General features: G+C 46.7%; 1 protein-coding gene across 1 annotated transcript; it reads right to left on the bottom strand.

The window, feature by feature from the left end:
• Positions 1 to 88: 88 nt before the first annotated feature.
• PTPN22 (protein tyrosine phosphatase non-receptor type 22) lies at positions 89 to 14,357 on the bottom strand. The gene is made up of 21 exons (XM_071768421.1): positions 13,662 to 14,357; positions 11,733 to 11,841; positions 10,862 to 10,938; positions 9,900 to 9,995; positions 9,496 to 9,534; positions 9,138 to 9,209; positions 8,979 to 9,041; positions 8,429 to 8,571; positions 7,955 to 8,021; positions 7,051 to 7,128; positions 6,437 to 6,529; positions 5,396 to 5,472; positions 4,551 to 5,278; positions 3,957 to 4,052; positions 3,693 to 3,823; positions 3,156 to 3,183; positions 2,643 to 2,723; positions 2,243 to 2,346; positions 1,795 to 1,825; positions 1,377 to 1,454; positions 89 to 732 (listed from the first exon to the last, which is right to left on the bottom strand). The coding sequence occupies exons 1-21, from the start codon at positions 13,863 to 13,865 to the stop codon at positions 668 to 670; spliced, it is 2,460 nt and encodes an 819-aa protein (XP_071624522.1). The 5' UTR covers positions 13,866 to 14,357; the 3' UTR covers positions 89 to 667.
• Between the last annotated feature and the right edge of the window lie 1,143 nt (positions 14,358 to 15,500).

Here is a 15,500-nt window from a genome sequence, read left to right as displayed (position 1 = left end):
CGCGGGGCTGAGGGAAAAGCGCGAGTTACCTCAGGGCGGCGGCAGCGCCGCGGCGGGAGCGTCCGCGGCAACAGCACCGGGCGCGCAGGCGGATAGTTTAGCTTTATTTTTAGGGCGTTTCGCATACGTCATAAAATTTATCGTTCACTGATGAAAAATGATTCCTAGAATCTGAGATGCGATTCTTCTGTAGTCCAATCGTGTAAACACTCACGGAACAGCTGTCTCTGGTGCTGTGGGCCTGCACAGCACTGAAGCTTCACCTGTACCGTGGCTGTGCCATCCCCAGCCCTCCCGGCCCTGGTGGCTTCCTTGGCCTCCCCAGCCTCCCAGCAGCTGCTGCCGGGTGGTCAGCAGTTCACATTGGTTTGTTCCAGAAAGCCCAAATCCATCTTTCTAAGAGTGAATACACTCCAAAACACAAAAGTCTCCCAAATCAGGATAAACACTGTTGCTGTTACTGGTTTCCATCCTGCTGTAAATCAACCAAAAGTGAAAGGCTGTTGGTGCTTCTGTATTCTTTGCCTGAAAACTTTAGTTGATGAAGCTGCAAGGATCTTGGAACCGCATTTGATGTTTTTGTTTTGATGGAAACCTTCCTGGGATGAGCACTAAAGGCATATCAGAAGGATTCACACATCTGCAACGCCAGATCTACACAACAAATCTAAATATTCCATGCTGGTGGCGGATTTCTTGGTCCTTTAGGTTTTGAAAATCGATTTGCAAAGCCTAAAAAGAAATTACTGGATTTTAATGCAACAAATTCTGTATGTTATAGATGTTGACTCTGTAATCCCTTAAGATGATACACTATTTTACAATATTTGTCATTTCAGTTCTTTCCCCACGCCAAAATAGGCTAGACTTGAGGTAACATGCTGTAGCTGTAAAACAAAGCTGGTGCAAAAAAAGTCGACCAATGTGTCTATCACAAATACTGTCATTATAGCATGAATATCAAAGTAATAGGGTCTTATGTCTGATCTAATAAAAAACTACTCTCTGCTAGAAAAACTTAAAGTGGAAAATGGCTTATTCCTGCTCTGTCATATTACACATCATTAGGCAGCAGCCTGGTGGCAGTGCTGCAGCTTTGTTTCCCGCTGTGGCCACATAAAGACTTCCAGACACAGCAAATATATGCTTCAGACATTCACACACTGAGCAACATTTGTCAGAGTAGGTCTCAGAGATTGTGGTTTTCTACCCTTACCTTCTCTTTAAACAGTTTGTGAATAAAGTTGTAAATGTGTAAAAAATAATAAGCATTTTTTATAGTATTTGCAGTTTGTTAGCAGTCAGCCTGGTTACCTGCATTTAGAGCATGAAAAAACAGGAACTTCCTACTCCAAAACACAAAGACAAAAACATACCAAAGTTAAAGAAAGACCTCAGATAGTTCGATGGGGCAGACTCCGCTGGTTTTGTCAGTGAAGATGCATTACAGATGCCTGGAAATAAAAATGAGAGTGAAGCAGTCGCTGTGGTAACTCCCTGGACCCTGATACGCCTGTGGGAAAACACATCCCAGCACAGGACCTGTCTGAATGACCTGAGAATTGGTACTTTGGGTGCACTGGAGCTGTCCCCAAGGTACCCAAAGGGCAGCACAGCACCCTGTGGTACTCGTGACACAGCTCCTGCTGCCCAGGAGCGATGGAGCCCAGCAGGCTCTGCCCTTCTCCACATCAGGCAGATGTTCAGGTGCTTGACAATACAGTCCCACATATTTCTTTATATGCTTTCTTAAATCCACCAGGAAGATGCACATTAGCCTGGAAGACTACTTACTCTTTCGCACATTTTTCAGTATTTTCAAGCTCTGTAGGGGACCAAAAAAAAGAGAGAGAGAAAAGATACATATTGCAAAAAAATGGCAAAAAATGTATCAAGCAGTAGATCAGTTACTGTGGTAAAGGCAATCCACTGATAACTGTACATGTATCACATCTAATGTGCCTAGCAGCTCAGGTTGAAACACAGGACTCTGCCACTCACTTTGTCTCTTGTTTTTTTTTCTAGCCAACCCAAATGCCAAGTGCAGACAGGGGGTTGTTTGCAGCTCTACATCACAGTATTTTTATTAGTCTTGTCTACTTGCTCCAAATATGAGCAGTCTCAAAGCAGGCCATTTTCACAAGATTAGCAGTGAGAAAGTAGCAATATCTGTAGCTAGAATAATTTCTCCTTCTCACCCCTTCTCTTTTCAATAGCTTTGTTTTAGTCTTGATTCTTTTACCTTACTTCTTCTGAAGCATTTCATATGTTCTTTTAGTGATACTTCAGAAGCATTGCTCTCCGATCCAGGGAGACTCGTAGAATTTCTTGCAGCAGGCTCTAGACCTGGGATCAGACATCAGAATATTTTCAGTGGTCAGTCAGGAATTCTCCTCATTTTTTCTAAGTGCCTTGTTGCTGCATTTCATTTCCTCTAATGCAGCAGTACTAGAAATTTCCAGCAGGTAGTCCAGTTGCATTTTCCTTCTTTATACCTGCTGAACTCTCCTGCAGTTGAGTCCTGACGCATTACTGTTGTTAATGCTTTGAACAAGGGGGTGCACAGCCTCCTCAGCCACCTTCCCTTTTAGGTGTAAGTATAAAATCTCAATTATGTGCTGAGAAAATAAGTGATCACTCACTTGCTGCATCAGCAAGAACAAATGATTCTGGGGTTCTTTTAGGAAGTGGGGGAGGAGAGTTAGAGTGATCCTGGGTTGTCTCTAGGAAAGAAAAGATAAAAGAGTTGGTTACCTAGCTTTAAATCTATATTTAAACATATATGCCCATCAGTTCACTGAGAAGTCCACAGCACTCTAACCAACAAATGTCAATCACCTCACAGAAAACACAACAAGCAGCAAAAAGATATGGCAAGCCTTAGGCTGAGGAGGCTGCAAGGAGCATCATCACATGCAGGGTGAGTCAGGAGCTGACTCGGAAATACAAAACTATCGGTTCATTTGGCTGCAGAACTGTCTATTCCTGTTTAGAACTATTTGGTTGCAGCAAAAGCATTGTTGCTGTATCGCGACACAAAATGTCCAATGGGCTGAGCACGGATCCTAAAGACAGTTACTAAATATGGTAAAGCAGATTCAGAAAAAAGCAGACCTTATTTCCAAAGACAGTGTATGCCAGCATTAAACTTATACCTGCTTGTGGGTTCCAAGGCTTCACACTCTGGAAACAAAAAAACAAGGAAAGCATTTCAAATTCCCATAACCAAATGTTGTTACCTTGCACACAAGCAAGCCAAAGACAAGGAAATGATGTTATGTGCAAACATCCTCCCACACACACCTCCATGCTCACATCATGGAAGATAGACTCACACCTTATTGTTTCACTTTACAAAGCTAGACTTTAATGAGGGGATGATCAAGAAATTCCTGATTTTTTTTTTGGGTCCTGCCTGTTCTACAGGGTGGTGTGAACTTCAGCAGACCACTAAATTCCCATTGTTGTTACCCTTCTCTAAAGGAGGGATGATATCTTTGCTACCTAGTGTGGGACATAAGAGCCTCCCAAATATAAAAAAAATTGGAATGAAGCAGATGCTGATAAGGAGGAGCCTGACTGAGCCCACCCTGAAATCTATGGAAAGTACACAATGCAAAAACTGGGGTCTTTCTCACAAAAGAAAACAATAGTGACAGTGCTGGAGAAGAGCTAAAAAGCCATTTACTTACCCTACATGGTCTCAGGCTCGCCAAGTCGTTAAACACCTTTGAGTGAGACTCACCACTCCACTCCAAAGAGGTCCCAGTATTTGCATTTCTGGATGGAAGCTGAAAATCAGAAGTGTCCAGAGGAAACTGTCCTGGAAGCAGATGAACATGAGAGGTCACTTCTCATCCCAGGCATACAGAACAAAGGCACTGCTGGATGCTGTGGTAGCACACAAAGACAGGAAGAGCCCTCAGAGGGCTTCTCAGTCCCTGCTCTGCACTTACCAGATTCACTGGCCACGATAAAGGACTCGGGGGTTCGCTTGGGCAGGGGTGGAGGATCATCATCATCATCATCATCATCTGTCTGTGACAGGGTGGCTAATTGGGGAAACATGGACAGATTAACCTGCACAGTACAACATGACACAGCAGGAGAACCACAGACCTCTAAACTGTCATTAAAAATCCAAAGAGTCCCAAGTACCAATTCACCTGCCACCAGCCATGTGTTCCAAAGGACAGAGTTCCAGCAGGGTCAGCAGCAGAATTCCCATTGCAGAGAGGAAAATGGCAAGCCAACCCCCAACACACAGCCACAGCTGCTCAGCTGGTGTGGCAACTCACAGAACTTTCTGAGCACCTCTAGCATCTCAATAACAAGCACATTTCTGTGACACTGAATGCTGAAGTGTCTGAGCCGAGCAAATGCCAAAACTGTGGACAACGGGAAATGTCTGACTGGGCCAGGACTGATCAGACCAAGGAATAATTCCACCTTCATAAGGTGGGTGGTAGTTTTAAGCCTACAGCTCTGGGCAAACACTAATGTTGAAGGCCTGGTTCTCTCAGTCTTACTGGGACACCAGCACCACTTACTTGGGGAGGACATCCTTGGGTCCACCAGCAGTGGAGTGCAGTGGGACACGAGCCTCGGTGGTGAGGAGCTGGCACTGACAGTGTGGGCAGGGAGGAGCACGTCCTGCCCCTCTGCAAAGCACTCAGCAGACACTGGGGACATGAGGTCATCTGAGGGGAGTGAAGAGAAGTAGGGGTCTTCTGCTGAGCAGCAGTTTGGGTAAGGACATCGCCCACAAATCCTGCGGCTTGGGGGGCCCTCCAGGTGTCGGCTTGAATGACAGCGATCAGCAGGAGAAAATCCACCCTGCTTCTGCCCCACCTGGGACCTGGAGTAGCAGGAGTCTGGCAACTGTGAATTCAAAGCAGGTTTTGCATCCCTCTCATCCCGTTCCCAGTTTTCTGCCCACTGCCCCAGCACAAAGGGGGTGGACACAGCCTTTGTCAGAGGAGCTCTGCCACCAGGCCCCCTCCTGCCTGCTGCTGCCTTCAGCTGCAGGTGCAGATGCAGCTGCTCAGAAGAGACACTGCTGAACCCCAAGCTGCAGCATTTCTGCCGAGGCTCCCCAGCACCCTGCTGCTCAGCCACCCTCCTGCAGCTGATGAAGTTCAGCGTGGCAAAGGAGATGGCCTGTCTGATGGGGGGGACACCACGTCCAGAGCTGTCCTCTGCTGCTCGGGCAGGTGGTAGGTGTGCTTTGCTTTGTACCACCAGAGGAAGACGTTGATCCTGCTCCTCTTGATCTGAGCTGTAATAAAACATAGTGATGTGAAGTTGAAGCCATCAGTAGACTGATAACAAGGTCTAACAGCATTGCTCCATTTTAACACCATTAAATGGAGATCAGAGGAGGCTATGGCCTTACCAGGTTAGTAATCTCAGAGAGCAAATATCTTCCTCTGGAGTCAGAAGTGGCTTGGCTACAGGGTGCCTTGTTTGTACCTAGTAAAAGAGAAGGTTAGAAAACAAGAATGAGGAAGAATGCAAAGAACACCAACACACTATTTCAGGACTTGGAATTTGTGCCAGCTACTTGTAATTACTAATGCAGTTTGGAAATGACAAACACCAACTTGAAAACACAAACTTGGAGCTGAAATCTGAGGACAGAACCTCCTCAACAGAAATTTCTCTCAGCACCTTTTTTAAATGAGAGTACATCAAGCTGTAAAACCACCCAGCTCTTCCAAACACCTGTGAAACAGCCTGCACAGATGACTCTGCCTTCGGGACCCCTGTGGGCATTCAGCCTGGCAAGTTGAGCACTGGTTTTATCTGTGATACTTCCTGCAACCACCCCCATGCTCTGCAACGTGCTTGCAGAGGGCAGTGAGGTTTAGGCAGGCTGGAGGTTTGGCCAGGAGCTACAAAACCACATACAGGCTTGAACCATTTTATACATCTGTGTCAACCTTGTCTTGCATCTCCTTTACTTACAGACTGTCCACAGCACATAGAAAGAGGCTCTTTCCAGCTCTTTTCTCATTCAGCTCTCAAACATCCTGCAAATCCTATGGCAAAACTGGGACACGAGACCCATCATGGAGTCTTATTCCCAATTCTTTATATGAGAGCTTCTGACAAAATAAGCTAACAACAATCTTTCAGCCTTTACCTAAGAATGGCAATGCATTTACTTCAACCAGATTGTGAACAGCTACACAGGAATGTTAAGGTTTGTGCCAGCAGACACAGAAGTACAGCATGAGCAAAAAAAAGTTTAACCATTAATGCTCTGGATGTTCCTGTTTATATGCAACTTCATACCAAGACCACATTGTTCTTCCTCAGAGGTGTAACAGATTTGAAAAACTTTGCCCTGTTTTTTTACAAGGTATTTTATCCTGCTGTCTCCCACAGTCAGGCTTCAATGCCAATTACCTCACTAGAGTTCCAGCTCTTTTACCTGTGAAGCAGCAAAATCTTCCTGGGCATCGAGGGCTTTAATCTGCCTTTTAAAGAGCTCGATCACTGCATCATAAACCAGCTCATACTGCTCCTGCATTCCAGACAAATAAAACAACCATGAGAGACAGCACCTGCAGTACTAGGAAATGTTCACCTGCTACCCAAATCAGGCTCCTGAGGGAAGCTGCCACTTCCCAGTCCACTGGTAGGGTAAATTCTCAGAAGAGGTTAAAGCCACAGTTTTCAAAGTGTTCAGACTAAAGCCTGTGGGATGTTTTTGAGTGCATGAACAATGTTGTTCTGCATTGAGCTTCCTCTTCAGTCTACCTCAGCCAAGAAGAGTTCCCACTTTATTTCTTGGACAGTCCCGTTTCACAGCGTAAGTGTTTGGTAAATCAGACTGAAAGAACTAAGCTATTCCAGCTGTCTACAAGGAAATGATCAGCTTCCAAATTCCTTTCTGAAAATCATTCTTTTGTTCAGAAAAGGAACTTTGCAGAAGATCAGCACAGCCCGGTTCCCAGCAGCACAACCACTCTGTGTTTCCTTACTGCAAAACACTGAGGTCCCAGTATGGAGAGCATACCAGTTGGTGAAATGTCCCAGATGTACCTTGGTCTGCACAATGGAAGGTCTTTGTGTGCGCATTTCCTGGATCACACTGAAAATGCTGAAGTTCACTGGAACAATCTTGAAAGAGAAAATACAGGAGATAAAAATTACAGACAGGTCTAATTCTAAGCAGCTTCCAACTCATGACAGTTTAGAGCAGTGTCCAAAATTCAAGGCTGCAATTGCAAGAATTTTTAACAAAGGAGCTCCTTAAAGTGCTGTTTTTTATTATGAACTAGTTTGCCTCCTCCCTCCTGCTTTGCACTCTGCAGAAAATCCCTTTTTTATAACAGCATTGGTAGCATATATGTGTGTGAATAGCACATCAGATGAGACACCGATTTCCCAGACTGATGGATTCAAGGTGGCTGTGGTACAGAAGCAGCTGCTTCTTCAGGTCCCAGCAGCCTGCCACAAGGCCAGGGAATGCTGCACATATATTTTGATCAAAGAGTCAGAGGAGAGCAAGCAGTTAGTTCGGAAATGCTGAGTTTCTGTTTCTTAAGCATGAAGTGACAGATACGGACAGCAAAGTACTGCAGACTTCGGGCCCATGCAGAGCCAAGCTCCCTGATCTGAAGGACCTGCTCGAGGGAGTGATGGGAGGAGGAATCCTGCCCATCAGTGCAAGCATCAGGTGCTGATTGCATCGGAATGGGGAGGGAGCAACAGCAACAGTGCCTGAATGGGGCAGAGCCTGCAGGAACAGCCACAGTGAGAACAGGGTGCCAGGGGTCTGGCCGCCACTGTCCTCTTGCCAGGCTGTGGGGACTCCCTGTCCATGGCTGTCATCTGAAATACAGCTGTGTGTGGAGGGGGAAAGGGAGAGTGCAGGGTGAGAGCAGGCAGGGAGAGGTGGAGATGCAGGGTGGCTGCAGGGGGGCCAGGCTGGGCTGACACTCACTCCGTCCCTCAGCAGCTTCTGGGTGTAGTCGATTGCACAGAGGACGCCTGTTCTCCCACAGCCAGCACTGCAACGACAGTCACAGCAGGTTGATGGCAGAGGTCTGAGGGTGGGCACACTGAATTTCCCCACGGGGATACTTATTGAAAGTATCAGGATCTGCAGCCTGCTGGGACCCTCCTGTCTGACCACATAAGATGCAGACCCACAGGACAGCCCCGTGGCAGTGTCCCCCACCCCAGCAGGGCCCACCCTGGATGTGCCTGGTGATGGTGGTCTCTGCACTGTACATTCCATCTCTGGCCTGCTGCTGCCTCTCTCCATTCCCTCCCCTGGCCCATGCTGGCTGTCTTCAGAGGACAGTCCTTTGCCTTAGGACTTCCTAGGAGAGGATCCTGGCTGCCCTCCCCAGTGTTGCTTGAGAGGTGAGAGCATGGGGGCCGGGGCTGAGCCCTTCCCCACCATCTCACCCACCTGCAGTGGATGCAGACTGGGACGTTGTCCTCTGGCTGGTAGCAGCGAATCTCACTGATGAGCTCCAGGATGGGGTCAATGGATGAGGGGACATCATGGTCTGGCCAGTTTTTGTAGTGAAACTGGTGGATGGTGCGGGTTTCCTGCAAGAAAAGAGCACTGGCAGGTCCAGGAATTCTGCTGCAGCTCCCATGGGTGCTGGGATGCTGGCACAGGGCAGCCAGTGCTGCAGACACCTCCCACTCCTGTCTGCATGGGTAGGCAGAGGTTAGAGGTGCAACTTGCAGCTATTCTTGCTACAGAAGAAGTGTTGCCATTGTATGGCATTCTTGACATTACCTGTTGCCCTCACTTATCCAGGTATTAATTTGCCACAACTGACTTACAGCTTCAGAAACTGAGGTTTGAGCTAATTAATTTAACTGACAAATCTAAACTAGCAGGCTGAGCAGCATAAAACTTTCTGCACAAAGTGTGCCATATTTTAATATATTATTCACATAATAAAGCTATCCAAGGTGAGTTCCCTGCCTTGACATCTCCTACTTACCTCATTCAGGGTCACCTTTAAAGTCCTAATCACATATTCCTTCTTTTTCTTCTCTTCAGCTTCCTGCAGAACAGGAAGTTAGAGTCACATTTTCTGTGGGTGACAGGAGTTTCCAGTATGCACATGATGTGACCTTGTGCTCCCAGCAGCTGTACTCACACAGGCAATGGAAAAAGGGCCACACTGCAGGGGAGAGCCATCCACCTCTGCCCAGTATCGCTCACACTTCTTCTGTTGTAAGAAGCAGAACATGTTTGGTTATTCACCACATGCACCATCTCCTGTCTCACTCTTTAGGACAAAGCTGTTGCTGGGGGGAGGCTACTGGTCAGCTCCAGCTTCCCTGTTTTTCACTTCCAAAGGGGCTAGCTGCACTACTGGAAGAATCTGCAGCCTCAGGAAACAGCTTGTATGAAACAGAAATTCACTGCCCCAAACAAGATGTAAGTGCAGTCTGCATCTCTTCACCCTGCCCTGGCACTGTCACAGCAGAGGCCATCTCTGACACGTTACTCACCTTTCCCATTTCAAACTCCATGCAAGCCATGACCACAATCTGCAGAAAGAAGGTTTGTTAGAGAAGTCTGAACACAAGATTCTTATCCAGGCAGAAAAATCAAACTCATCACTTGTGGGTACTGATCAGCAATGAGGAAGTTCTGTGGGTTCTCTTCCACAGATCCCAAGTCACTGGGGATCATCCACAGCCCAGGCACAAGGACTCTTCCCACTTGGAACCCAAAAGCTGAGAGGGACAGGAGCAAACTCCTGTCTCAGCACAGGTGTGGAGGAGGCTCACAGGAAGGATACAGGGCACATGCAACATCTGGAGTAAAATTCTGAGCCTCCCTCTGTCTGCTTAGTCAAAAAGGACTTCTGGCTGGCTGCACAACTTTTTTTTTTTAAAAAAAAGAACCTTACCAGGACTTCATACTCCCAAATCATCCTCCAGAAGTCAATGACAGTAGTGGGGAGAGGACCCTGGGTTGCAATGTATGCTCTTGGCCCATAGACACCCTAGAACAGTCAAATCAGACATGGAGACATCTTTGCATAGCTCACTATCAATAATTAATTCATTCCTTTTTCTGAATCTTACTTCTACTCAGTGACCCCATTAAGGATTTAGAATGGCTTTTATATAGTGAATTTTTAGGCACCTAAATTACAGAACAAAAATCAACGTTGTGCCAGCCTCCCAAAGGGAGACCCAAGCCAGGAAGCTGGGCTTGTGGTGGGATCTGCTCCCAGAGACCATCAGTTCCTGCAGTGTATTTGGGAACTCTGCAGTGTTTATGGCACATCTGTGGCTGTTGGCCAAGGAGAGAATTGTGATTCACTTGTGAAGGTCTGTTCCTCTGCGGATGGCACAGAGCCTTTGGTCACTAAGAAGAGAACAAAGGAAATCTTCTATCTGTCTATCAGAGAGGGGCTGTGAACACAGCATGCAGGGAGCTGGCCTGCACTCCCTGCCCTGTCACTCACCATGAGTCTGAGCCATGCTGCAGTGTGAGGTTTCCTGCCTCCACTCTGGGTTTAGACCAAGATGATTCTGGTTGCAGGCAGTTTTGCACCACTGTCACCCACCAAAGGCAGTGACACCACCAAGGAAGTCAGGGCTGTGAGCCGCAAACTGTTCCACTACCCACCCCAACACGAATGTGTCCCTTGCCCTGGTGCTTCTGTGCTGCAAGGGGCTTTTTTGAAGGGCTCACTGGATGGACACCCAGTCTCCTCCACAGCAGCTGTCCTGGAGCACAGCCCACAGTCCCTTCATTCAGCACAGCCACAGGACCTTCTCCTCCTGGCACAAATCAACCTGGCAGCCCCAGTAGCTGTTGCAAACACCTATGCACTGCAAAACACCATGAAAGAAGCAATACCTTGATGAAGTTGGCATTGATGTAATGAGAATCTGCATCTGATGTGATCAGGGACAACTCCACTCTGCTGTGGTCGACTGCAGGCACAAAAGCAGAAGCAGCAGAAGTTACTGTTGGTCTTTCACAGGAGATGAGTTCCTCAAACTACAGCACAAGGTGCTTTGGAAGAGCATGGGGATCAGAGAGCTCACCCCATTGCAGATACGTGGCTGTGCAAGCAGAAAATGCCTCCTCCTGCCCCTGGCCTCACACAGAGATGCCATTGCCCACAGAAGAGCACCAAAGTAACCTCACTTTCAGAGCAGTGGTGAGGGCTCAGGCAGGAGCTGCAGATGCTGCCACTGCCCCAGTGCAGTGCCAGTCTCTGACCACAGAGCAAGCCAAGTCTAAAATCACCTTGCACTCTGTCTTACAGGCTTAATGAGGTCTGAGGGTTTAGATTACTTTTTTTTTCCATATAGAAGGGATAAAAGGGACAGTCTGCTCTGATCCTAGGACAGGCTGTTCTTTGGAGATTCCTTCATCAAGCCAGGAAAAGCCACAACAATTTTTGCCTGTAGTCTGCTTTGTACATCATGGAGACTGCTTTGTCCAAAGCCATTCTCTACAAGGCCTTTGAAAACAAGGAGTTACAATGCTACCCATAATCATTAGAGGACATATTTCCTACTGAACAGAAGTAGAAAGTACATGCCAGAGTCTTTCAGAGAATGCACTGCAACAGTCAAAGATCGAGGCTGAAATCTGAACAGCAAAATTCAAGGCCAACCCTCACAGGCAGGGAAGAGTCCAGGCAGGGACTGGGAGATGGGAACAGACTCGAGCTAGAAGGAAAAAGGATGAATAGAAACATTTTCCATTTCCAACCTACAGGGAAGGATGTCCTTGTATCTGTTCTTCTTTATGTTCTCTGTTTGCTCAGATGCTGCTGCAGGGTAGATTTTATCCAACTTGTACTTTGTTGACTGCCTTTTCAGCTTCTGTGAGAAAGGAATGGAACAAATGACATCAGATGTGCAGCATATAATATGCTACTAGAGAGTATGTGCAGTCTCTTGGGGTCAGGTTCACTACTGCAAAGCACAGTCTGCACCATTAATTCTTTCCCTGGTGGTTTTTCTCAAGGTACTCAGAACAGGAATAGAGGCAGAAGCCACCTCTAGAGAAGAACCCCAGCACAGGTTTCTGAGGAATGGAAAGTGTGTGCTGAGGCAATGCCCACATGAGGCTGGGGCACGTAGGCTTCTGAAGTGAAATGATGCATTGGTACAGCACATACAACATCATCCTCACAAATAAGTGAGGCATAGGGAAATCATTCTCAATATAAATGGCACCCAGATAAGAGGAGTTAAACCACCTTTGACAAATCATATCAGAAAAGACAGATAAATTAATTGATGCTTCTCCCTTTGATGCTCCCACCTGTCACTCCAACAGAATGCTAAAGACACTTAAAGGAACACAAGTAATCACAGCAAAGTAGCTACATACATGGATAAAATAGAAAGGCAAAGGAAAAAAACCTGTCATTTACAGTAACACCACCACAATTTGCATGAACAAACCCTTGTTCACATAGAGGGGAAGCACTAGGATGGATAAATAGCATGAAACATTCCTATGAAGTCTGGCAATGCAAGCCCTCAGTGTTAAGGCTTCTGCACTTGTAAACGTGGCCAGTGACTCAGGCCATCCTGGGAAGATCTCTTCCTAGTATGAGAGGAAACACAGCCCTGACCACTCCCACCTGCTATTTTGGGCAGCAAATTAACCTTACATTTGGCTGCTAGAACTAGCCCGTGCTTCCCACTGCCTCACAGCAGCAGGAGGGGGAAATTCAGCAGCTGGTGACAGTGCTTTGTTCCATGGAACAACAGACTGTCACTGCAGACTCTGATTTATCACTTCCCTCCAGCCCAGACACTTGGAAACCAACACTAAGCTTTTCCCAAGGGTTTGAAGTGCCAGTTTTCACTGGCACAGCAAAGCAGTGATGGACCTCATGGGGACTCCATAACCCCTGCACATTCCCCAGAGACCTCTGCCTGGTGCCACCCTTCTCCAGGGGGCTGAGGGCCAGTGGTTATTCTGGTGTTTGAAACATCTCATATCTCACAGATGTACCAGTTTTACCCTTGTACATGCTACAGCTGTGCAATGCCTTTGCTGGTCAGAACAGCCCAGCCAGCCTGCTGGAGCAACCTTCCTCCTGCTGATAGAGCAGCAGCCACTGCCACACATCACCATTAACTGTGAGACCATGAACTGTGATCTAAGGCTCAGCCCTGCCACCCAAACATATAAAGATATGCCAGAAAGCTCTGCTCTGCTGCTGGTGGTACCAGGGCAGGGTAGGAGTCTCTATTAAAATGAAAAAAATTAAAAGCTACGAAGGTCCCTGACAGGAACGAGATCACTGACAGGAACACATGGGTCACAATTTAACAGCTTGCAATGGGGACAAGGGGCAGTGGCTCCATGTTCCTCACGATACTCCCAGTTTTATCATCAGGCGAAGTGAAACTGCATCTTGACAAGTGCATTTGCCAAGCAGAAAACAGGAAGCACTTGGCTAGTCATTTAAAAAGCAAACAGTTTTACTTTGAATGCAAACTGTTAATTTACTCTTCTGTCTTTACATTGCTTTTACCCCACTTAACTCCTGCATCTCTTTCTGCTGTAAAATTCATAGAAAACCATCTTGTCACATGCAAATCATCTCCCTGTTTGAGAAGTGACTGAGTGGTTCCCTTTTAAAATCAACTGAAACACAGAGCCATGCCTGAAGTGAACTTACCAAAAACTCGTCTGCGAACTCTTCTCGGTTTAGCTTCTTGGCTTGGGCCCTTTCCAGGTTTTGAAGCAGAATCTCCCTTTGGTCCATGTTGCCAGAGCCTGAGCACGACTGTCCTTCCAAACCTGGGAACGGGCATGTCAAGTGCTGAGCAGAAAGCACCAGCCTGGGTAGTGCTGGCTGCAGGCTGTGGTTTACTGACTGCATCACAAGTCTTAAAGGAAATTAGTACGTAACAGACATCATGGTCAAATAACAACACTAGAAGAGTCCCTAAAACAGCAAGTAAAATCCATAGTTCCCCTTCACATTTAGCCTGTTTTCCGCATTATCTGCAAAGCCTTTTGAGAGAATACTTCAGATGCTTTAATACTTCAGGTTCTCCTTCGGTCTTTGCAGATGAGGTACAGAATAGCTACAAGATTTCTGAATCCAGTTGCTAGAGGCAAGGGGCTGCTGAGCACTCTGGAAGAGCTATCACTCTTGGTTTAAAATAATGTCAAATTTCAATTTTGAAAAAAAGGGAGCCTTTGAGCCACCTGAGAGGAATAGAGAGATCTTTAAAATAACTAATAAAAATCTGTTTTAAAACAAATATTCACCTGATGAGTCTGCAGCAATAAGCACCAAGCTAGAAACCTTGAGTAAGAATGAAGCCCACTTTTATGGCTAAATTAAAGAGAAACACAGGAAGAAAAACAAAAAAATTATTAATTTTTGGTTGTAGTGATACAGAATCTCTTTACATATTGTTTATGTGTAGCATTCTACTTGCAGTCTCCTGAAGAACCACAACAGCCTTCCTACTGCTTAAATTGCCTTCTGGAAAGTAGTATAGCCCTTTCTCTCCATTGTCCAAGTTCTCCTGAAAACAAACAAAAAGGTCCCTCAGGGGCTCAGGAGGTGAATGCAGGGAAGGCGTCTGACATGACTTACTAGGACATGTAAAAATTAATTCCTTTAGAACTACCACACAGCCACCTAAGTGTTCATTGATGGGCAGGGAGCAAGGGGCTCTGTACCGTGGGTTTGTTCAGGTCTCTTTCCTCCCTTCATGCTCAAGCCTCAGTTCATCCCCACTCCTCTTTCTCCAAGGGCCTCCCTAAGGCCTCTCCTTTACCCCTCCAGGTTTCTGGCAGCTCCTTCTTCCCGCACTGCCAGAAGCAAGGAGGGAAGGTCAGAGAAGCTGGAAAAGATCTCACATCCCTCTCCTGCCAGCAGGGACACAGCAGCATCGATGGGACAGCAGCATCCTGCCTGCATCCCCCAGCACATCAGAGAGAGCCTGGAAGCCTTGCAAGCCCACGCTGCAGGCAACACAACAACCCTTCAAGTGTCCAGTTAGAATGATACTCTGTCATCTGCAGCAAACCAACCATTTTCTCCTCCCCCACAAGGCCCTACCTCCCCAGTCGGTCTCCAGGTTTCAACACTGAGTCACATTTTTGCCTAGGAGGTCACACAAAAAGGCTTCCACAACGCATCTGGTCTGCTCCTCAAAGGCTGCAGCGTGTTTCACCATTGCAGAGCAGGCAGAGACACAACTGCAGCTGATGGTATTTACATCCATTTTACATACATTTACATTTTTACATATATTTGCCTCCATATTTCGGCTTCCTTTTCCCAGAACTACACTTCTGGGAAGAGTATGACCCTGGCTCCTCCCTGGGACAACGTAACATGCCTCAACTTGCTGCCTCAACTGCCATTGTTCAAGTTCTGGGTGTGGTTTACTTTCACAAAAAGCCATTCCTGTTATGATCAATAGAAAGTTACACATTACCAGTCTGTTGACCTGTTCATTCATCAAGAAAGGTGTCTGGATAAAAGCCTAAAAGC

The sequence above is a fragment of the Heliangelus exortis genome, chromosome 25 (assembly GCF_036169615.1).
Source record: "Heliangelus exortis chromosome 25, bHelExo1.hap1, whole genome shotgun sequence".
Lineage (NCBI taxonomy): Eukaryota > Metazoa > Chordata > Aves > Apodiformes > Trochilidae > Heliangelus > Heliangelus exortis.
The sequence above is the reverse complement of the archived record's forward strand: the minus strand, read 5'-3'. Positions and strand labels throughout refer to the sequence as shown.

What these genes read in the sequence shown, in the direction of transcription:
- PTPN22 (XM_071768421.1), bottom strand. Translation starts at nt 13,865, where the DNA reads ATGCAGTCAGTAAACCACAGCCTGCAGCCAGCACTACCCAGGCTGGTG. An exon ending in AGTTCGCAGACGAGTTTTTG is followed by an intron (nt 11,842 to 13,661) that starts GTAAGTTCACTT and finishes CCTTTCTCACAG; the next exon opens with AAGCTGAAAAGGCAGTCAAC. An exon ending in CTTCCATTGTGCAGACCAAG is followed by an intron (nt 6,530 to 7,050) that starts GTACATCTGGGA and finishes TCTGGAATGCAG; the next exon opens with GAGCAGTATGAGCTGGTTTA.